Source organism: Rousettus aegyptiacus, unplaced genomic scaffold (assembly GCF_014176215.1).
Source record: "Rousettus aegyptiacus isolate mRouAeg1 unplaced genomic scaffold, mRouAeg1.p scaffold_m13_p_3, whole genome shotgun sequence".
NCBI lineage: Eukaryota > Metazoa > Chordata > Mammalia > Chiroptera > Pteropodidae > Rousettus > Rousettus aegyptiacus.
This window is the reverse complement of record NW_023416306.1, coordinates 28,814,679-28,838,152: the sequence shown is the minus strand read 5'-3', so window position 1 is coordinate 28,838,152 and position 23,474 is coordinate 28,814,679. Positions and strand designations below refer to the sequence as shown.

The following is a 23,474-nucleotide window of genomic DNA, read 5'->3' as shown; positions in this document are numbered from 1 at the left end:
TTCTATCTCCAACATGAAATGGTAAACTCCACAAAACAGAGACTGTTCTTACACACTTTTTATATCACTGTCTCCTTACAGAGTGTGTGTTCAATAAATAATATGCATACAAACGAATATACTCTTATCTTAAGGCAATAATGCAAAAGATGAAAAAAGAGCCCTATGGCCACTGTTTTTTAGTAAGTTGTCTATAACAGTAAAAAAAAAAAAAAAACACAAATGACTAACAGTTATGGGACTGGTTCAAAAATTACAGAATATGAAAACAATGGAATGTTCTGTTCTGAAACTTTCCAAAGTGATAAAGGCCATGCAACAGCATGGAAAAGTACACATGGAATAATGCAGGAGAAAAAAGCCTCAGAATGTATTTACTGCACGTTGATGTCGGTTATTTTCCTAAAGCACAGACATAACTGTGCAAGTCTTCTGCTCAGAGCCTTTAACAATTTCCCATTATCTAGACAAAATAAACCCCACCTTTGTCGGCTTGGTCTACATAAGGCCTCCCTCACCTGGCCCAAGGCTTTCTTTCCATCATCCATTTCCGTTATGCTGCACAGCAGAGATAGACTGCCACCAGGAAATAAAAGGTCATGCTATAGTAACTAGGGTACCCAAGATTCTCTGGGATAGTCCCAATTTAAAATATTTTATACCAATGTCACACCTTGTGTCAGACCTTTTCTCAAGCCACGGTGGACTGTTTGCTAACCCCTGAATCTGGTGTGCCCTGCTGCTTTTGCTCGGGTTGTTCCTCTACTAGGAATGTCCATCTCCATTTCCACCACAGTCCAAGTTCTACCCAATTCAAAGTCCAACTCCAATGCCACCTCCTAAATGAGGCCTTCCCATACTCCCCTAGAATGGTTCCTTCCCGCTCTTGGAACCACTTTGGTAGCATTTACTACAGTCTGCCCGAAATGATAGCTGGGAGGGGAGATCCATGGTCTCTATAGTGCCACTGCCCCTTCTACCGACAGTTTGATTGAGTTTGGCGTGCTTCCATGCTGAGGCCAGATGTAGCCTCCAGATCTTTACACAGCGTCCCAGTAGCCACGACCAACTGACCAGTGTTGAAATCTCCATGCCATCTCTACCTTAGAGTTATTTCTGCGCAAGGATGTGTCCTCCGGACTAGAGTAAGCTCCTAGGGAGCAAGGCCTGCCCCTTGTTTACCTTTGTTATCATTATTGGAAGTGTTCAGTAATGTCTGCTGAATAGAATGGCTGCAGAGCTAACGGGAAGGGAGCACAGAAACACAAAAGTGATTGTGCTATTGTGGTGGGATTATGGGCGAAGTCTCTTCTTTGCTTGTGTCTGTACAGTTGTTTTAGTAAATGAAAATGTTTTCAAATGGAAGAAAGACAGGGAGTAGGAAAACAGAGATGAGAGAGGAAAGAAGGGACCACGGGTGAGCAGGACAGTCTGGGTACAGTGGTGCATACCTCACAATTGGATTTCCATGGTATAGGATATAAATGCCAGCTTCCTTATTTGAAAAGATTTGGTTGTTCCGGATGATGCCTTTCCCATTGCCAAGGACGACAATGCCAGAGCGAAGGCCATGGTGGATCTGGTTACACTGTAAGTGAACATGGGACACCACAGAAGACAGATCAGACATGCCAGAGCGAAGCAGAGTACTCAACCACCTTCCCACGGCAGCGCCGGGATGAACACAGTGGAGAAAACAGCATCCCCGGAAGATCCCTAGCACACGACGAAGTGCATGGACCCTGCTGCTGCTCTGCCCTTCCTGCACAGGTGCACATCTGGGAACCTATCAGGGAGAATCTGAAGGTAGGAGTGTTCACTGCCCTGCCTCTTGGGATATAGTGATGCCAGCTCTTACTGCTGAGGGCTCTTGTTCTTCACTGGCAAGGCATGCTCCTGGAAACAGACTGAGTCTCCAAAGAGTCCCCCAAACACACAATCATCTGGCAAGGCCATGCCTGCCAGGGTCTGGGGAGCCTGGGAAGGGCAGAACCCCAGCACACAAGAATGTTAGCCAAATGCAGTCCCAAGGGGGCCATATCCAGGGAAGGGTGAGAGCCATTTGGCTTCTAGTCCTCACTCCTTATTCAGGGGAGGGTAAAGAAACAGTGTGGTTCTGGGGAGCTTAGCTGTTTCATGGGGCATGAAGTCATAGGTATGTGAGCTACAAGGAACCTTAGAGATATTCATTTAATACCTCTTTGTGCAAATGGGGAAATAGGCCCAAGGTCATACAGTATGTTTGTGGCAGAGCCAGATCTTAACTTAGTTTTTCCGTTTCCCAGTCAGTTAGTTGCTTTTGCACAAAAATTTTTGATTACAATAAACTATAATAAAATTGTTTCATTCTAATCATTAATTTACAGCCCAAATACAATCCCATACTTAAACTAGGAAATTAGCTGTTTCTCTTCCAAAACAATTTGCTTTAAAGTATTCCAGGCTGCAAGCTGTCCTATTCCTACTTACTTTCCAGATTTCCTCCTGACAAATTTAGCCAACTCACCAGGGCAACCATGGCCTACCGGAAGTCCCTCACAGTGGGTGTATGGAATGGCATTTCCATGGATACCCTTTCACAAAGCCAGGGCTGATATGCAACACCCCCTTCCCACCTCCACCTGCGAAACTGGCCCTTGCCAGTCTGTCTCTGGGAAGCAAATTCATCTCTCTGGCAACAGTGGCAGTAATTTCCTACACCAAGGCCATGCATCAAACACCAGCTGCATAGCAGAAACACAGTGAGAGGAAGGGGTTAGAAGAGGACACTGGCTAGGCAGGTCTTTTTAAACATAGTTAGGACTTTCCTTTCTTTGCATTTGCAAGGGCAGTCTATATATAATGGGTTAAGAACATGGACCCTGAGACAGCACAGATTCAAAACTCAGCTTGGTCACTAGTTGTGTGATTTGGGGCAAGATCCTCAGCCTCTTTGTGCCTCAATGTCTCACCTATAAAATGAGGATAAAAATTCTACCACATGAGATTGTGTAAGGATTAAAACATGATTAAATAAATACAAAGTGCTTAGGATAGTGCCTGGCATATAATAAACACTACACATAAGGGAGGATATTACTTTTCTAGACCCACAAAAAATCTGTCATAGTTTTCAAATTCTGAGAAATCTCTCTTAGGGAAGGCCAGGGTGGAAAGGGGTTGCTCTCTCATGTCACAGGCCTCATAGTCTAGGATTTTAAGTCTACGTTTTTATACTGGTATAAAATTGAACTCACTATGGCCTCACGATATCCATGAAAGACTCTTCAGAACTAAATACCATTTTTATAGTAAAGAATGAACTAACTTGGTGTTTTATTTTTGATCCATGTGTCTTTTAGGGCAGATGTTGTGATTTTCATTCTTACCAAAGTCAAAGCCAACCAGAGCATACTAGGGCTGAGGGAGGATCCTGTGAAATTTCTTTGTCATCTTTCTTACTGACAAGGAGACTACAGGGAAAAGGGCAGGAACCCCTTGGAAACAGGAAGCAATATAAATTTGAGATGGCAACGTTTATTTAAATATCCTTGGAAAAGGTTTGTGAGAAGTAAGAGCCGCCCTGAAAAGGGCATGAAGACAGAGAGAAGTACCAGTATGAGCGGGTTGGACTTTTTCCGGATGTCTACACCAGCCTCCGCATTGTGGTAAATGTTGTTGCCAGCGATCAAGCCTCCGCCCTCCAAGCGAAGAAAGATGCCCGATGCTCTGCAGCGGTGAATGTCATTCCTGAGCATGACGACCTAAACGGAGAGGAGAAAGCCATTTGTTTCCTGTCACAAAGGTCTTTTAAAAAATCACGTGGGAACAGAGCCTTTTCCTTAGCATCTGATCCATGCTGCTCAACCTGTAGGCAAGAGGAGTGCCTCAGCGCCAGCTCTGCCACTATCCAACTGTGTGCTCACAGGGACAGAGCCATCTCTGTGTCCTTTCTGGCTTTGCCTTCTTCACCAACCTCACACTGATTCCCTAATAAACGTGGATCAAAGCTTGGCCCTGTGCTCCATACTCACAACTTCCGAGCGGAATAAAGGACCCTTAGAGAAGGTGAGACTCAGTTGCTTCAAGCTGCATACACTGGGGTTACACAGATTTCCCCAGGGATCCAAGGGCACAGCTACTTTGAATGGAATCAAATTCCAGATCCATCACTTAAACGCATGCCTGCACAAAAACTCACCTGCCTGAGAAAGTACTGGAGAGTAAGGTTCTCATCTCCCACCTTCCCTTTCACTTTATAAAACAAAGGCTTATTCTTGCCCACTCTGAAACTTTCTTGGTTTATTATCCTGAGTGGAAAAGCCACTGGAATTCCCAACTAAGGGACAATTAGAAATACTGATATAAGGAATCCTCCTTTAAACAAGGTACCATTACCCAGCACACAGCTTATTAAAGGAATGTATTGCCACTCACATTTTCTTTTTGCATTTAATAAGTATATTAAGAACTGATAACATACTTACATTGTTTTAAATAACTGGGTATTAATAATAAAAGTATATTATGTTGGGATAAAATTCTGGGAGAGGTAAATTAGAATGGAAGTATAATTTTAAGAAACTTTCAGCTTCTGCTTAGGATGGAGAAAGTTGGAAAGAGCTTTGCTCCTATACTTACTAGAAGATACAAAAACATAACCTTCCTGACCCATCAGAGAGCTCAGGTTGCAGGACAACCAACTAGCCTGAAATCTAAGGAAAACAGGTGCTTCCCAGGAGACAAGATGTAAGCAACTGCTTATCTGAATGGATGCAGGTGTCATATAAGCTGGGAAAAAGAATTTAGTGAAAAGTTTAAACAGATTGTTAAAGACCAAGTGTGAACCAGTATGAAAGTACAGAAACTCTGGGAGGAGCTGCATCTATTCACTTCATGAACTTCACGAGGAGCCCACGAAGAAAGACTGGAAACAGGACAAGAGATGGAGACAACCACCCTCATGGTGGAAGCTTGGGGGGAAAGTACAGCAGCCACTGTGGGAAAAGCATTAAGCTCCTCCTGGATTTTTCTCCCTTAACTTTCTTATAGGTCAAGCCTGGCACTCTCCAGGAAGGGAAGAGAGAAAAAAAACCCTTTACCCCTGGGGGAGGTGGGAAAAAACATCTGGAGTCTAGACCATTAGAGGCCCTCTAGTGCTGGGAGTGAGGCAGGACCACTGAAAAGGGCCTGCTCCTGAGGTCCTCGACCAAAGACTAACAATGAACCAGGACGCAGTGAAACCTCGCCACCATGCCACCAGGCTGGCCAGTGCAGAGCCGCAGATGACAGCAGTCTACTTCTGCGAGGGCCACAAGCATAGAGAGATCCTTTCCGAGGAGCAGGAGCAAAGGGAAGGCCTAAGGAGGAGAAAAGCCACTGGCAAACCAGCACAAGGCAATGCTAGAGGAATGTGAAGCTGTGGGACACTGAGGATAATCATAACCACAACAAAATCCCAAATGGTTCCATCCCTGACAACACTGACTCAAACCCTGGCCCCCTAAGAGCCTCACAAAAGAAGCATGCCCATTTCCACACATAAATACGATATACCTCAGTCTCTGATATCCTATACAAGATACCTTTCAACTAAAACTTACAAGATACACGAAGAAGAAAAAACATCAGTCAGTGATACTTTTCTTTGTGGAGCCCCAAGTGACCAGGCTCCTTTGGCCAGCCTTTGCCTTTCTGGGGAGGTTCTAGAGGGCAGAGACAGGGAGGCTGCTCTTTGGCCGCTACATTGAGGCCTTGGTCCTGGGCACAGGGGCCAGCTCAGGAAGCCCTGTGCTCCTGCCCACAGCTCCCTGCTTGTATTGAGGCCACTTATCATATAGTTGTACTTATGAGACACCATGCTTTTTTTTTTTTTTTGTCAAAAACCCTGAATATCAGTTTTCTAGGTTCCTTTACAATTGACTCACTGCTGCATGATTCCTGCCAAAATCCCCTGAGGGCCATAGTTCAAGAGGGGTATAATGGTGTAAAATGAGGAAAATAGATTTTTTTTTCCTCTGTACAAATTAGATGATATACATGAGGCAAGTACGTGTTATAAGTTGCAAAACAAGGTGATTTTTAAAAAAAATATGCAATAGCCCCATCAAGGCCTTGCTGCATATAGCCACAGGAATCCTCTCATCAATCAAAAGTCATGTTCCTGGTCACCCAGTAAGGCCTCATGGCTCTGTAGAGGAAGCCTTGTGACAGCACCTTGCTATTATGTATACACCGCACTGCATAAGTCAGGTTCCGGAAGATGTTTCCTTCCATCTTGGCTCGGCCGTAGGAGCACACAAAGACGCCTCCCTTCCCATCCCGGAAGAGGCACTTGCGGATGAGGCAGCCCTGCACGGAGCTGGCCAGTGCCATGGCCTCCTTGTCTTTTTGCAGCTCCTGCTGCAGTGAGTTCAGCACTAGGCAGCTGGGCAGCTGAATGGAAGCTCCTGGCAGAGGTGGACCCAGAAAGGAGCCTCCCAGAACAGGGCGCGGGCCCTGCACTTGGTAGGATAGTCTGTATGTGAGCTGGTCCTCGTCCTCATCCTCACCACTGGGACTCAGGCCTCCATCGCTGCTGTCTGGGGTCCGGGATACCCTTTCCCCATCACTGCCCACTTCTGCTTCCTGTGAGCCAGCCTTGGATCCTGGCTTTGGGGAGCTAGCAGTTGGGCTGGTAGGGCTCTGGCTGCCCTCGATGACAATGTCACAGGTCCTTGGGCTCCAGGCCTGGTCCCTGCTCTCCAGGTCCAGGGACAGTAAAGAGTCAGAAACCTCTGTGGGGAGCACACTGGGAGAGGATTTGATGAGCCCTAGTAGGTACTTGTAGGCCCAGTTCTTGTCTGCAGACGGGTGGCCCTCAACAGTCACAGAGTTGTTTTCGCTGCCCACAAATTCACAGTTTTCCAGGACACACAGGGGCACATTGTGCAGGAAGACGTGGGTGTTTTTGAAGGTACAAAATTTCACTTGACAGGTGCCAGGACCATGGACCTGGATGTGCCCATTTTCAAAGTTGCAGTTGTCAAACTGGACATGACCTGATGTTGTCTGGGAATGAAAAAGAGAAATGGAGATAACAGGGATACGATCTGTTGTAGTAGTCTGTACTCTAACTGCTCTTTAGGGGGGTGAAGCATGCAGCAGCCATTTGTCCTGCTGATTATGTTCCCTTCCCCACCAGGGCAAGTGTTAGCTGGTCCTAAGAGAAACCCGGAAGCTGCTCTGCATCAGAGAGAAAATAATTTGAAGATGGTTGCCCAAATCTCCCTCTAATCCCAAAGGGAGGGAGACAAGAATGGAAATAGAACATGGCAGAAAAGTTCATGCTCTGCAGCAGGGCCCTTCTTAAAAATCTCAAATCTCAGGTAAGTTCTCCTAATACTCAAAAATGCCTAGTGACAATAAAACTTTATGGGGGGGGGGTAAAAATTGGGAAGAAAAAAGAAGCTGAAGGATAAGGGGGCTATTTAGAGAAATCGAATCAACATGTTAACACAGGTGAACCAGGAGAACGTCACTCTAGGGCTGATCAGAAATGACTGGGAGAGCTTTGAATTTTTACAAACACAGGAATTAGCTGGAATGTGAGCCCAACTTTACCAAGATATCTAAGAGTGACAGAGTCTGGCTTTTATAAAGAATGTGTCAAATTAGGTGGTGTTTCTCTTAGGTCTCACTCTTCTAAGCACTTTCCTTCATTTGCACCTGCTCTTAGCCCTGCAGGTGTGTGCCCTCCCCTGAGCCTGCCGCTCTGCAGCACACGCAGCACACCAGCTTAGTGTCCAGACTCAGGACAGAACCAGGCAGAAGCCTGAGTGCTTACAGAGGACAGGACAGAGCAGGCCAGGAGGGGCTGAGCCCTGCTTTGGCTGGGGCAGGCAGTGAGGAGGGACAGCCACAAGTGCTGGGAAAGAGTCCAGTCTGTGTGGCAACTGGTGCATGTAGGGCACAGAAAGAGCCAACAGGCCATATTCCTAAAGAGGGGGACAGGTATGCTGCCATAGCCAGGCAATGTTGAGCAGTGGTTAGAAGCACGGGTTCTAGAGTCTGACTGCACGGGACAGCTCCCAGCTTTGCTTCTTTCAAGCGCTTGGACAAATTACTTCACCTCTCTAAGCCTGTTTCTTTGTCTGCAACATGGGGCTTACCAGTCAAAAAGGCACAAGGCACAAAGTTGGCACCCAATAAAAGTTAGCTATTATCATATGCAGTCAGGGATACAAAGGGCAGAGAGTCCCCTGGGGTGGAGTGGGGAAGTGGCTAAATCCCATAGTATAACTCAACTGAGCCTCTTCTCTGGGCTTGACTGAGAAGCCCAGCCACTATATATTTCTGAAAAAGAAGTGTTTCTGGATTTTGCGCCAAATTTCATCAGATGGATATGAACCATAAAATGACAGAATATTTCCTGATCCCAGAGTAATCCAAACACATCTACCTCTTGAACAATTCTTACATTTTCTAGCAGTGACTTCCCTTGAGAGCCTGTCCCAGAATTTAACTCCCCTTAATCTCTCTAAGTTCTTCCCTATGGCTAACCTAGTTTTTTCCTTGCTATAATTTAAGTCTATTTTCTCTTACTTGGTCCTCTGTAGATAAATATCAGCTCTCTGGAGATGCAGATCCATTGCTAAGGTTCTCTTCAGAAGTCACTGAAAACTGCTGTGAAATCACCCTGGCCTTTGCATTTTTCAGTGAAAGTCATCCTAGCCTCTAGCCCTGTTTTTAGTGAAAAGATAATCATGAACTGAATGCTAATATATACCAAGCAGTAAGCCAGATGGTGGGCTGGTCTACAAAGAAGTCTAGGGCCAGGCCTCATCCCTTGAGGATCCACGTGACACTTCTACGGAAGAATTAGAGCCAAATGAACACATCTCTAAGAATAAATGTTATATGAATTGTGAAGGGCCTGGAAACAACTCTTCTTCTGGGTCTGCAAATCAGCACAGAAGGAGATCATCTGAAACATTCTAGGCCTCAAAAGCAAGAAATCCAGCATAATCTAATTACAGAAGTGCTTAGAATCCAAAGGCCTGGACTTGGGATCTAACCTTACTAATTATCCACTTGAGAAAGTAACTTGGCATCTCTGAGTGTCAGTGTCCCTCATCTGCAAACAAGGATACCACATCTACTCTGTCTACCACAGACATTTGTTGTGGAAATCAAATGAGGCCATAAATGGAAAGTTACCTAGATTATAAATATAGACTTTGGATCTTAGCTCTATCCCTTACTAAGTCCGAGACCTACATATGTCACTTAACAGTGTTGAGCCTCCGTTTGCTCATCTATAAAACCAAATGACATGATCTGTCTTAATAGTGTCCATAAAACATATGCCTGGACACAGTAAGTACATTGTAAATATTGGTGGTATAATGATCAGTACAAACCTGTGAGACAATTTAGTTGCTATTGGTGGTAATGGTGGCAATATAATTTTTATTGACTAGGTATATAATCTAGGTATTGCAATCAGTTTCTAGGCAATGTTAAAGCTATAGACTGTTCTTCCAGGAGCTACCAACACGTCAATACACACTTCGCTCTGAACACAATCTCTGCTCTGTATTTCTAAAAAGAATGTGTTGGGACTGATATTTCCTGACCCTCTCTCTCTCTAGTCACCCTTAGAAAAAAAGCTTGACTTTCCTTGACACGCCACAGAGTGGGGCTAATGCACTGAAGGTCATTGGTCCTGCAATACCACCTCTTTATCTGGCTCTCTCTGGGTATGCCACCATGAAGTGTTCTTTGCTTTCTGTCACTGTGTGGCACGCTCCTGGAACCTGGCTTTCCCTCCTAGCTGCTCCACCTGTGACTTTGGCTCCTCCAATTTTGAAGGAAGAAGTACAAAACAATTTTGGCCTTAAGTTTCAGGTTCATTTTTTAATACAGCTTTGCCAGGAATAAAGCAGAACGTTAATCTCTACTAATCCCTATGCCTATTCTCAACTGGTACAGAGCTCAGAGGAGTGTATTACAGAACTAATGACTAAACTCTAAATTCCAACAAAAAAGGGGTTAAAACCCACTGAGAAGACACCAAGGCCTGGGAGTCAGGGCTAGAGAGGCATCCATCTGGTGTGGACACCCACCTTAAACATGAATGGTGAGAACCAGGCCGGCATGAAGACGAGGTTGCACAGGCGTGCGGTTGAGCAGTGCTGATCAATGCTGGCTAGCAGAGTCACTTCGCCCAACTTCCCTTGGCCTACGATCTCCACGGGAACCTTCAGGATGATTTCGCCTTGCTCTTCGTACACACCCGGGAACAGCACAATTCGGTCATAAAGGCTGGCCATGGCCAAGGCACTGCCCAGGCTGTCAAAATCATGGCCTGGCCCAACACTCAGAGTACGACGTTCCTTCCTCCGACGAAATAGAGAAAAGCAGATCGAGGACTCCAAGTCCAGGGCATTCTTGGTCCATGTCTTTGAGGCAAGGTAATGCTGCTTGAAGGCCTCCCTCCAAGACTCAGGCTCCACATCAGGCTGGTTGGGCCAGTTAGGGTGGCGGCACTCGGTGCAGCCCAGACACAGCTGCCGCCAGCGAGTGCTGTCGAGGCTGAGGATCAGCTCATACCAGGCCCTGCAGACCAGGCTGCAGCGGCCCAGGTCAGGAAGGTGCAAGTAGGCTAAGATCATGCGCCACAGCTCCAAGGGGAGCCCGCCAGCCTCCATGGTCACCTGGGGGACAGACACAGAACAAAAGAGGTTTTTGTTGACCCTGCTTATGGTCCCCCTTAAAATATTCTCTGCCTTTTCCTGACCCTAGGAGTGAGCAAGTGAACAGGCCCAGCCAATCATAGGACTCCATCCCCTCAATCAGAATCTTTCTCTGGGATTTTTCTACCTGAAATCAGCAGGTCAGACTCTCTTTTCTCTTTGGTCACACATTATAGAAATATGATCCCAGAAACGTTGGCAGCCACATTCCCCACCTTGTGGAAAACCTTGTGGTACCAGAGCCAAGCAGAAATGAGAAATGAAAGAAAAAAATTGAAAAAGAGAAAGAAAAAAAGTGAGCACATTATATGTCCTAGTGATACCGATTCCAGATTCCTGCAGATGCCTTGGAAACTTCAGTTCTTCCTTCAGTTCTGCGAGGTACCCTCAATGGCCTTATAATAAATGCCCTTTTTGCTTAAGCTGATTTGATTTGGGTTTCTATCACTGGTAACTAAAGGAGTTTGGACTAATACAAAGGAAGCCCACCTTTGGCTGCTATGGTCTCAGAGCTCTCTGGATCCCCTAGACTCCCAGGGAAGGGACCTCTATTTCTTCACATCAATAGAAATGAGAATGGAGGCAGTGAGTGTCCATCTGTCTGTCCCTCCTCATTACCAGATGAAATAATGACTACTGCTTCCCTATGTGAGGCAGCCTCAGGAAAGACTGCTGCTTGATTGGAGGCTATGGGTCTTGGTCCTGGTTCTGCCCATGGTTACTAATGTAACCCTAGTGTCCTAAACATCTACTGGGCTGGCTGGAAGTGGGACATCTGCCCCCTTCTTTTCTTCTGGAAAATATCCTCCTTTCCCCCCAAGCATTTGCACTACATGGTTACAGAGGTAGAGCTACACCACAGTCCAGTGTGTAAAACAATACTACCCCAGCTACAAATGCTTGGACTCTAGATGGCTCCAATTGGGCCCCTGAGACCTTTTCCAGGAGAATATGAGTTATGATTCTAAAATCAGGTTGACTTCTTTCCTGAACAGAGGGGAATGAATGACTTCTTTCCTAAGCTATAAACTCAGGAATAGCTGCTGGTGACTATTTTCTTGGGGCTGAGGGGAGGGATACACTAGAACCTACTCTACAATGAGAGAAGAATGACTCAAAGACACAGAAAAAGGGTGAGAAAGGGAAGCAACAAGGGTCATTCCAGTTTCTCTACAGCACTCAGGATCATGGCTCCAGGCTATTTTCAAAGATCAGCTTTATCCTTGCCTTTTGAATTCCATCAGCTATCTCTGTATGCATAATAAATTCTCCTTTTTGCGTAAGCTAGCATCACTGAATTTGTTACTTATACCTAGTTAAAGCCCTCTCAATTATGAGTGTCAGTTTCTCTACCTGACAAACAATGAGATTCTGTTAGATGACCTAAAGGACCTTCCAGGTCTGCCACTCTATAGTCTCCAGACAACTAGAAACTAAAACTAGAAACAGGTTAGACTCCACAACTGAGTTTAATCAAGTTTTTAACTTTTCCAGTGCCTTGATTTTCCTCTCAACTACAGGAAAACGATGGTCATACTTGTCAGCTGTCTAAGTCCGCAGGAGGCTAGAAGCACAAATGTGTGATTATGTCTGGAAGAAATTCTGAGCTTCCTCTAGAAGAGTGTGGCTTTAATGCTACAAATTAGTACCGAAGCCTGGATATGTAGGTTTTTCTCTAATGATCACCCAGTGAGATTTACTAAGGCCTCAGGAGCAGCAGAGAAAAGCTGGGCTCTGGCCAGCTTTTCAAATACAAATACAGAGAAAAGGCTGGTTTCCTGACAGCTGTCACTCCCTCAGATGAATGCCATTTATTCATGGTGGTTGCTGTGACAGTGATGTCTTGTTCCTCGCCCATTTCTTTAGTTATACCTTCTCAAGGTTTTTAATAGAAAAATGTTCTACCCCTTTCTGTAGCTAAGTGATCACATTCATACCCTTGGCTTCAACTACCACTGAATTTGTGACTACAAAATCTGAATCTCCAGCCCCAATTGTCTCTTTCCAGACCCATGCATGAAAACCCAACTGCCTTTTGGGCATTTCTACTTGGATTTTCCACAGATATGAAAAATTCAGCATTGTATCCAAAACTGAACTTCCACTTCCACCTCAGGCCACAGTAGAGTAACTGGAACTAGATTCACCTTTCTGCTATAAACAACTATAAAGCTATACAAAATATATGAGGTGACTGAATATATGCTTTCAGGCATTGACTAGCCAGCTGCACAGGACTGTGATCTTTGAGAAGAGAAACACAGGAGATGAGTGTATGACTGCCCCAGCTTTCATCTTGGGGCACCTTCTTATTCTGGTGTAGGAAAACGGAGCTCAAGCAGAGTGGTGGTCTTACTGAGCAGGCAGATTTGAGCTCTGTGCTGCTAAATCTGTAAGGCAGGGTACCAGAATGGAGCGAGGGGCAGAGTAAGGGTGGGGTGAGTGGGGTGAGTCGGGTAGGGTCAGTTTCTTGGCTGAAAGCAGGACTGCACATGCACAGAGCAAGACTTCTTCAGGCCTAGCAGAGATCGCCTGCTATGGGGTAAATATGATACCCTACACAGAGCTAGGAGACATGGGAATTCCATCCCAGAATATGGGCTGTTCATGCTAAGACTCAGGCTATGCCAGAGGAATAAATTCAGATTAGAAGAATAATAGCAAGTTTGATGGGATCAAAAGGTCCCACCAGTATCTTAACTGCCTGATAAAAGAAAACTTATCACTTAAACCACCCCCACAATTCAGACTCCCTCAACCTATCAGCCACAAGACAGTATGGTACTGGCATAAGAAAAATAGAGTCCAGATCCTCTCGGAGCCCAGACGAGGATTTCTTTTTATTCAAATGTCACGCTCCCTGTTGTTCCATGTAGCTTTATTTACTATATCTTTACACTAATCCATGGGGATCCACACAGCAACAGGGATTTCCATAACCAAGTAACACTTAAAAAAACTGTATTCAAGTTTTGCCCTTCCTTTCTGCCATTGGGGCCTCTGAGCTATGGAATTGAGAGTAACAAATGTCCCGCAGGGCCTGTGCACCAGGAGTGTAATGCCTGTAATGGGCTGGAGAAACAACAGTGGGAACTTGTTAGGGATGGGGGAGAGCATGTAGTGAGGTAGGCTTCAAGCTGTTCCTTTATTTATGTGTTCCCAAGAGTGTGAGAACTCAGGGTTTCTGTGTGACACCTCCTAACTGCCCACTGGAGGAGGTATCCACATGCTTCCGGGCCATCTGGTGTCCCCGGCCTCAGTGCGCAAGGCAGAGGCCACCCTTTTGGGAGGTGAGTCCCACAAGACTTGGCTCTGAAAAGCAGATTCTACTGCTTCCCAGTCTGGTGACTTGAGGCAAATCTTTTAACCTCTCTGAGTTGATTTCCCATCTGTAAACAGGCTGATGATGGCTGTCCTGCTATACCTTGTGAGGTCTTTGAGAATTTCCAAAGTAAAAACAAATCAACAAATATTTGTTGTTTATCAGCTATTGTACTAGGCATTGTTCCAAGTACTGACTAGCAGTAAACAAGACCCTACCTTCAGAGACAGACAATAAATTTTAAAAATAATAACATAAGTGCTATAAAGAGAAATAAAGCAGGTTAAAAGGTATGTGTATGTGTGTGTGTGTGTGTGTGTGTCCGTGTGTGTGTGTGTGTCTGTGTGAGTGTGTGCATGTGCTATTTTAGATAGGGTTGTTAAGGAAAGTCTCTAAGGAAGTGACATTTAAACAGATACCTAAATGACATTTAAAGCCATGGGATGGGATGAGATCACTAAAGAGAGTGGAGAGAATGAAAAGAGAACTCTGCTGACCAAGTCCTCACCAGCGTTAACATCTAAAAGACATGAATTGGAAAAAGACATGCTAAGAAGAAATTGGGGGTAAATAACCTTAGGAAACTCTACAGAAGTCTCATCAGCATAAGGCACTAGAAGTAAAGCTTTGTCTATGGCCAAGCCTGATCCCATCTGATCTCGGCAGCTAAGCAGGGTTGGGCCTAGTTAGTACTTGGATGGGAGACCACCTAGGAAGACCAGGTGCTGTAGGCCTAAAAAAATAAAAAATAAAGGATTGTCTGCTGACAAGGTCCTTGCAATTTGTGAGGTCAACCAAGGGTTGCCTCACCTGAAAAAATAGAAGTAAAGCTTTGGATTTGTTTTGCTGTCTAGACTCCCACTGCTTCTGAGAGGGTGGGTTCTATGGGCCATTTAGTTTGCTGAGCATCATGATGGCGAGGCAAGTTGGGGTCAGGAATAAAATCTCTAGTGACATCTATCTAGCTCACTAACACTTTTGTGTGAGTAGATTTGCAGGGCGAGTGAACAGGACATGAGGAAGTACTGTGTTACACCACAGGGACTATACATAAGAAAAGTGAAACGACATATACAGATTTGTAATGTGACCAGGTGACATCGTGCCAGAACAGCTATGATGAGGAAACTCACTTGTGCCAAATTAGACACATTCTCTGTCCTCAAAGAGCTTATCGTTTTATATATAATATGCTTTAGTTATTACCTGTCCCCTGAGTAAAATGTCAACTCCTTAAGGGCATAAACTTTATCGCTGCTTTGTATTATGCTTAGAACTATGTCTGGCCCATCGTGGGTGCTCCATAAACATTTACTGAATGAATGAATAATCACTGTCATTATTATCTGGTGTATTGGCAAAGCTGAGGTTATTCAAACCATTAGCTATGGAATCCCTACTGTGACACAGATCCCCGTGGAATAAAAAAAGAAGTAAATAGAACTTAAGGAGGTATGCAACACTTACTATGTACAAGACCAAGTAAGCACTCCTTGAGAGTCAGGAATCAGATAAAGATCCCACCCTCAAGTCTGATAGGAGACAGAGCTATGCCATCAAAAAAGGCCTGGAAGAACAAAGAAGCCAAAACCTCAGTTAAAAGGGAAAAAGTGCTGAGTGCCATAAAAGAGGGAAAGCCCTTGTTCAAAGAATAAAAATGTGACCTTCAGCTAGGGAAATCAGCTAATAAGAATAGAAGGCAGCAAAAACAGCAGCTACCATTTACCAAGCAAGACTATTTGAAGGGCACAATATGAATCACTTTCCATGTCTTATCTCGTTTTATTCTCTCAACATTTCTCCTAAGCCTTTCAACTCAGAATGCTGTTCCCAGGACCTAGGAACTGGTAAGAAATGCAAATTCTTAGGCACCATCCTGCACCTGCTGGATTAAAACTGGCATTTCGACAAGATGACCAGGGAACTTGTGTGTACTATATGTTTGAGAAGCACTGATTAAAGTATTATTGTCTTCTTTTTACAGATGAAGAAATTAAGTTTGAAGGAACTTATGTGACAAATGACTTATCCCAAAACACTCTGCTAGAGAGCAGCAGAGCCCTCTTTTGAAACTAGGCTTCACCCGAAAGACTGGGTTTTTAATCACTAAACCAGGCTTCATGGAAGAGCTGGCATCTGAGCTGGACTCTGGGATTTGGGTGGGGGTGGGGCCAGAGAATGGAGGAAAGGGAACTGTAAGTAGAGGAAACAATGTCAGCAAAAACCCTGGGGTAGGAAACCTCCAGCAGGGTTTCCAACATAGTAAGAGGCTCAGTCTTGTTGTAGCTTTTTGAGTCTGAAGGAGTCAGGGAGAAAAGCCAGCTGTATCAGTTCATATAGAGTTTTTTTTTTTTAATTTGGGGGGCAGTGGGGAGCTGCCTTGAGTCCCAGCACAAAAGATCCTACCCCATGCTGAAATGACTGAGACAAAAGGGACCCAACAGGCTTCTAGTTTCTGCCTCTTCCTCACTGGGCGATCTAGAGAGCAGGAGACTTAATTCTGCTTACATGTCCCATGTTTGTATAATGAAGAAAATGCACTTACTTCAAAGCTAGGGAAGGGCATCTCAGTATTAGTGTGGTAGGAATTCTGCTTTTAATAAAAAAGTAAGGAGGAAATAGTATCTAGAACAGCTCAGAACTCTATTTAGTATCAACAAAGGGAAAAAAAGATATTTTCTCCCCACATTACGAAGCATACAAAGATCCAGTGTAAATAACTACAAACTGTATTAAGTAACTGTAATAGGTTAATGATTTTAGATTTTTCTTCAAAGTAAATCTCCCTAAAGTTTTGTGAATTTTTGTTTGAGAATACAGAGAGTAAAATATTACAAACCACAAAAGAGCTCTGTACACATACATACACACCTACACAAATACACACACTATAGAAAATGAAACAAAACTTAAAACTTTGAAGATGACGAAAATCTCAACTGGGCTTTTCATTGTTTCTTCAAACCTTAGCTCTCTTCAGCCTGAGAAATCAGCAGCTGTTTCTTATTTTCAGCTTTGAAATTTGATAACATAGACCAGAACACTGTGATCCGGTGCACATATGGTGCTTTCGAGTGTGGGTGAGGGCCATAAGGCCCTCTCTCTCTCCTTCAATGCACTGCTCATTCATTGTGGTTCACCTAGGAGACCACACTGGATCAGGAATCCTGAGACCTGGGTCTTAGTCCTGATTTAACATGAATTTGTTGGGTGACCTTGAGGGGGCTGTGAAAGGTTTAATGCAGGCTTACCAGGTACTTTTTATATGGCATCTCAATGAGCACTTACAACAACCCAAGAGGAAAGAGTCTTATCCCCAATTCCAGGAATAAACAATTACTTCCTTGTTTATTTAGTTAGTAAGCAGCACAGCTGAGGTTCCTAACCTGGACTGAGTCCAAAGCCTCTGCACAGGTCCCAGGTGAGCCCAGAAATTGGCTGTTCTTGAGTTTGATATCCATCTCTGGTCCAGTAAGTTTCAACTACTATACTTCATCTTAGCCAAAAGGCCAAGAAGCAAGTTTCGATGAGGGGTTAGGGATAGAGCAAGAGATCATGGTAGAATGCATGACTGTCTGGAGCTGCTCCTACAGGAAAAGGAATTGTGGATGTAGAAGTTTTTCTTAGAAAGGGCTGTGGGAATAGCAGGCACCATGGCTACCATGTTGAATACATCTTCGCATATGAAATACCCTATGCTAGCTCTCTCTCACCTCTGCTGCAGGGGACACCAAGATGTCCTCAGCCAACAAAACCAAAGTGCCCAGTGGTTGGTGGGCAAAGGAACTGTTTGACAGGCCTCCTTCCCTGTCAGTGGGCTCAAGAACAGGTGATGTCTTCCTTTTTTTTTCTTACACATATTAATGGAGATAATTCTAATTGCAACCTCTCTAACCTTCCTCTTTCTTTATATCACCATTCCAGTCATTATTCAGTGTAGTGGGCTGTAGTAGTTATAACTTTTGTCTGTCCAGCATACCTTCCCTCTTCTGGTTCCTTAGAGGAATTCTGCTCCCACTCCACTTAGTCCTGGAGGGGCTATCATTCATTGTGCCTCATGCTTCCTGCACACAGGATGGATACTTGACCCAAAGTAGACAATTAGAGCATTACATCCCCCTTGCTAGGGATGGGACAGCACAGAAGAGTTCTTCTGAGGAATGAAGCCAAATTAAGACAAGCAAGGTTGAGCAATGGGAGAGATGGGGGGTGGGGGAGGGCGGAGAGAGAGACGCACACACAAACACACAGCCCTGAATGTATTTTTTGAGACCCTGGTTCCAGCTATGTGGTTTTATAAGCCAACAGATGTTCTTTTTAAAGTTAAGAGAGTCTAAGCTGATCACCTGCAACCAAAAGAGTCCTGACAAATATACAGTTTTCTCAAGTAAATTCTTTGCTCTCTCACTTTTTTCCTCTCTCATCACATTTGTTCCATCTGTGGATCCTTAAATGATCTAATCAAAGCTGATGCAGTGTATTACAGCTAGTCTATCACTAAGAGAGAAGGAGAAAATTGGAATTCAAACAGTCTAAGGTCCCTGTACTATACAAAAGAAGAGTATGAATAGTAATCATCTCTAATTTTATTTTATCAACTTAAGTTAAATTAAAATTCCAATGGTAACCATTAAAAAGAGAAACTGAATAACATCCAAACTAATAAAAGAGAAAAAAGTGAATGATTAAAAATAACCCAGAAGAAGGGAAGAAAGAGCTAAAATTGAACAGAGATGGGACAGCGCAGAAGAGCATAAAACATTAAGAAAGACTTAAACCTAAATATATCAGTGGTTATATTAAATGAATAAGACCTAAATGTTCCAGTTAAGAGACAAAGGCCATCAAAAACCAAAACCTAGTTATATGTTGCTTATAAGAAACAGAAAGGACAAAATTAAAAGTTTGGAAAAAGATATATTTTGCGTAGGTTAACAACAACAACAAAAAAGATGGTGCAGCTATACTGAATCAGAAAAATAGAGTTTAAAGCAAAAAAAAAATTATTTTACTAGGGATAAAAAGGACAACTTCATAATAATAAAAGGTTAATTCACTAGATATAATACTTTATATTTGTATGTGCTTGATATTGGGGCTCCAAGATAATAAAGCAAAAAATGAAAAAGTGAAATAGATAAGTTCATAATTAAAGTTGGATATTTTAACACATTTCTCTCTATATTTGTTAGAATAGGCAAAAAATCAGTAAGGATAAAGAATATTAGGATATAATTAAAAAACTGAGCTAATGGCATCACATAGAACACTGAATCCAATAACTGTAGAATACATATCACTTTTGAGCAAACATGTAACATTTTATAAAACTAACTATAAACAGTGCCCTAAGAGAATTTCAATAATTTTTAAAGAATTAAAATTATACAAAACAAGCCCACTGACCGCAATCAATTAATAAAAGATAACTAAAAAATAATTACATGTTTGGAAACTAAGAACTACATTTCTAAGATATCTATGAGTCAAAGGGAAAATCACAATGAAAATTATAAATTATTTTTTAAATTATTTTATTACCATTATTATTTATGCCTACAGTATCTGGTCTTCCTAAATGATCTCCCATCCAAGTACTAACCAGGCCTGACCCTGCTTAGCTTCCAAGATCAGACAGGATCAGGCTTGTTCAGGGTGGCCTAGCTGTAGACCATGGACTGTGGCTCCACTGGGGTGCGAATCCAGAATCTTCTGTGTGTAAAGCAGATGTGCTAACTGCTACACTATGGAACCACATCCAAAATATTTTTAAATAAATGACTAAAATAACATTGCAAAATTTGTTAGCTCCCACTAAACAGCACTGGGAGAAAAAATGTGTACCCTTAAATGGATTGAATAAAAATAAAAAAGAAAAAAATGAATGAATTAAGCATCCATTTCAGGAATTTAGAAAAAAATTATATATATATATAATATATAATTAATATATAATATATATAATCCTAAGGAAAATAGAACAAAAAAAATAAAGCATAGAACTTAATGAAATATAAAATAAACTTACTATGAGACTATCAGTGAAGATAAAAGTTAGTTCTCTGAAAAAGAACCTCTACTGAAACTGAAGAAAAAAAAGGGCAAAGAATAAAAATGAAATTGGACTGCAAAGGGGGATATCTTTATAGATGTTGTAGACATTAAAGGAATAATAATGAACTATTATAAACAACTTTTATAAATAAATTTGAAACCTCAGAAAGGACAAATTCCTGGAAAAATATTACTTACTTACTAAAATTAAAAAGAAAAATTTTAAATTGTCCTAGAACCATTAAGAACATTGAATTTTTGGTCTAAAAAACATAAAAGATAGTAAAATCTCTGGCAAAGAAGAGCTGAGTGCTTACCCAGCTCAAAGAAGAAAGGTATCATTTTGAAGTATCAAGTGATTTAAGGCATAGACATAAAATTAATGTCCTATACATTTTGTGCACAGAAAAAATAAAGCATATGGTCAAGGCAAAAAAATTAAAAATAAAAAACAAAAGAAAACTCAGAACCAGGTGACTTCATCATTGAGTTCTTTCAAAAATTCAAGGGTCAAAGGTGGGGGCACTAAAATGAGTGGTGGAGGAGGATGCTAATGGGTATTAGTTAGATTCGTGGACTAAAGACAGCAGCAATTGTAGTTTGTCCCACTAACTTTCCTCTTGTAGGTTTTCTCAGAAATTGTGACCAACCAGAATCCTGGAGAAGCTGTATCTGGATGGAGTAAACTTAAGTAAGATAAAAAGGGAGCAGACTGTAGAGAATACTACTGGTGCCTCACCCAGATCCTCTTTACTGGCTAGCTCTAGCACCCAACCCCCAGACAGAAGTTCCAGCTGATAACAACTCACAGATGTCCCTTCTCCAGAAAACGGCCACTTCACCTAGTTATACCTCTCTTTCCCTCTTCTCCCCGTTCTGCTTTCCTAATTCTCTTTTCCTAAGCACTACTTGAACAGGAAGCCCCATTTCCAGTCCTGCTTCTACAGAACAGGATCTAAGATATCACCATTTAAGATATCCCATGAAAGAGAGGCACAGAGTAGAAGATACTTTTGAAACATATAACTGACAAGGGACCACTAACCAAAATATAAGAAGTCTGACAAATCAAGGCAAAAGATAGGCAAAAGACTTAAATAGGCAGTCACGAAAGAGGTCATCTGATTAATCAATAAAAAAGTGCTCAGCACCAGGAAAAGAAAATTAAAAACACAAGAGATATCACCAAGAATAGTTTAAAAATTTTAAACTGACAATACCAAGTACTCACAAGGAGGTGAAACAACTGAAACTCATATACTGCTAGCTGGAAGTAAATTGGTACAGTGACTTAGAAAACTTTTTGGCATTATCGAGCAAAGCGATTCCACTTTGATACATATAACCTAAAGAAACCTGTACACATATAGAAAATGTTTAAGGATGTTTTTGGTTGCACTGTTCTTAGTAGTCAGAAACTATAAGTAACACAGGTGTCCATCAACTACAGGATGAATAAATGTATCATGACATATTCATGTCATGAAATACTATTGGCAAAGAAAACAACTGTGGTCATTACCTGGATGCAGCTTACACACACCTTGAGCAAAAGAGGCAAACACAAAATATGCACAGTATGGTTTTATATGCACGAAGTTTAAAAACAGTAAAAATAAACTGTATTGTTTAGGGATGCAAATGGAGGTGACAAAATTACAAAGAAAAGCAAAGAAACAATTATCACAAAAGTCAAGATAGTGGTTTTTTCTGGGGAAGAGGTTATAATTTGGAAGGGAGTGCTGCTGAGCACTGGCAATGTTCCATTTCCTGATACAGGTGGTAGTCACAGGTATATTTCCTTTAGAATTGTTAAACTATACATTTGTGGTTTTTCCCTGAAGACATTCTTGTTATAGCTCATATTTCTAAAGGTTAAAACAAAGATAATGAAATAAACGTACTGATTATTGTTTGATTCTAAAAAAAATTTTGAGGGAACTAAAAATCCTTTATGTTGAAACTGAAACCTTGTTCCCCAAATCCCTAACAGGGTATATGCCAAGTAAATTTTCAATAATGCCTATCTTGGTGGAGACAGTCTCCTGGGAACAGATCTGTGCTTTGCCAAGAGATATCAGAGGGCCCCTCTAACATGAAAGTAAGGTGAGTAGGCATCAAAGGAAGTTATCTTGTTGAAGGTTGCTCTCTGTTCCTGAGAATCCTTGGTAGGCACAATCCTAGAGTGGAAGTAGAACTAACCTGCCAAAAAACCTTGGAATAGGGTTAGGAAGAGATTTGAAAACAGAGAAATCTCTTAGATGCTCTGCGGTGACCGTAATCAAGTCTGCTGGCAGGAAAGGGTCCCATATGCCCCCAAAGAGAGCTTACCAGGAGACAGGAGGAACATAGCCTAGTGACTGTCAGAATACAGTGCTTTGGGGAGAATGGCTAAGCATGTGGGCATAAACTAAAAAAGCTCTAACCTTGGAATCCAAGCATGAGATCAAGCTGGCAGGAACCTGGTCGAACAGGGATGTTGAGAGGCAGTGACCACACATCTTTGGACCATGTAGGACAGCTCTTCAATAGTGATACCATATAGCTGTGTCAGAAATAATGTGGATGGACTGCTCAGACTGTAGTTCTTGCTCCTCTGGAGAGAAGGGGTAAGACTGACCTATTTAGACTGTTTAAATTCCCAGGGGGTTTGGAAGTGGGAGACATCGGAATTCTCACCAATAAGGGCATTAAGGAACTTGGGAGATTACTTGGAAAAATAAAGAGATATGTGACTGCATTAGAACCCAACTAGTGTAATGAGACACCCAGGTTAAACACCTAAAATGAAATAGATAAAATTTTAATCAAATGTCTCTGTTTATTTACCTTTATGTATACAATATCATGTGTATGAGTAGGAAACCAATATATTATTAAGATAACAGAAAGAAGGCAATGAAGGGAAATCAGGCATTTCAAATGAAACCTATGATAGGTGACTTAAGAGAGGGTTCATTCATTAAGGCAAAATGAAAGAACGAAATGCTTCTTGTACCATCTATTATCACTATGCAACTAAGACAAGTAAAAGGAACTTGTTTATTTTACATCTTCCTTGAAAAACGTCTTGGTATGTAGAGTCTTTTATTTTTTTAATTTTAATTTTTCAATTAGAGTTGACATTCGTTATTATATTAGCTTCAGGTATGCAGCATAGTGGTTAGACATTTATATAATTTATAAAGTGATCCCCTTGATTAGTCTAGTACCCATCTGACACTATACATGGTTATTACAATATTATTGATTACATTCTCTATGCTGTACTTCACATCCCCTTAACTATTTTGTAACTGCCAATTTGTACTTCTTAATCCCTTCACCACTTCACTCAGCCCCTCAATGCCCCACCCATCTAGCAACCACCAGTTTGTTCTCTG

The 23,474-nt window shown here is 42.3% G+C and overlaps 1 protein-coding gene and 1 pseudogene across 3 annotated transcripts in view; both read right to left on the bottom strand.

The window, feature by feature from the left end:
- FBXO10 (F-box protein 10) overlaps window positions 1–23,474 on the bottom strand; it is a 53,304-nt gene that overhangs the window by 13,453 nt on the left and 16,377 nt on the right. Inside the window, exons 1-5 of one of the 3 annotated variants that reach the window (XM_016146225.2) lie at window positions 22,518–23,143; window positions 10,086–10,676; window positions 6,196–7,029; window positions 3,594–3,743; window positions 1,452–1,588 (exon numbers count right to left, since the gene is read on the bottom strand). In XM_016146225.2, coding sequence (XP_016001711.1) covers window positions 1,452–1,588; window positions 3,594–3,743; window positions 6,196–7,029; window positions 10,086–10,676; window positions 22,518–22,592 — 1,787 coding nt within the window. In that variant the 5' untranslated portion in view covers window positions 22,593–23,143. Of the gene's footprint in view, window positions 1–1,451; window positions 1,589–3,593; window positions 3,744–6,195; window positions 7,030–10,085; window positions 10,677–22,517; window positions 23,144–23,474 lie in introns of those variants that run through there. The other 2 variants (XM_016146226.2, XM_036238818.1) reach the window with 2 other exon arrangements.
- Window positions 19,591–19,709, bottom strand: LOC118600854 (annotated as a pseudogene).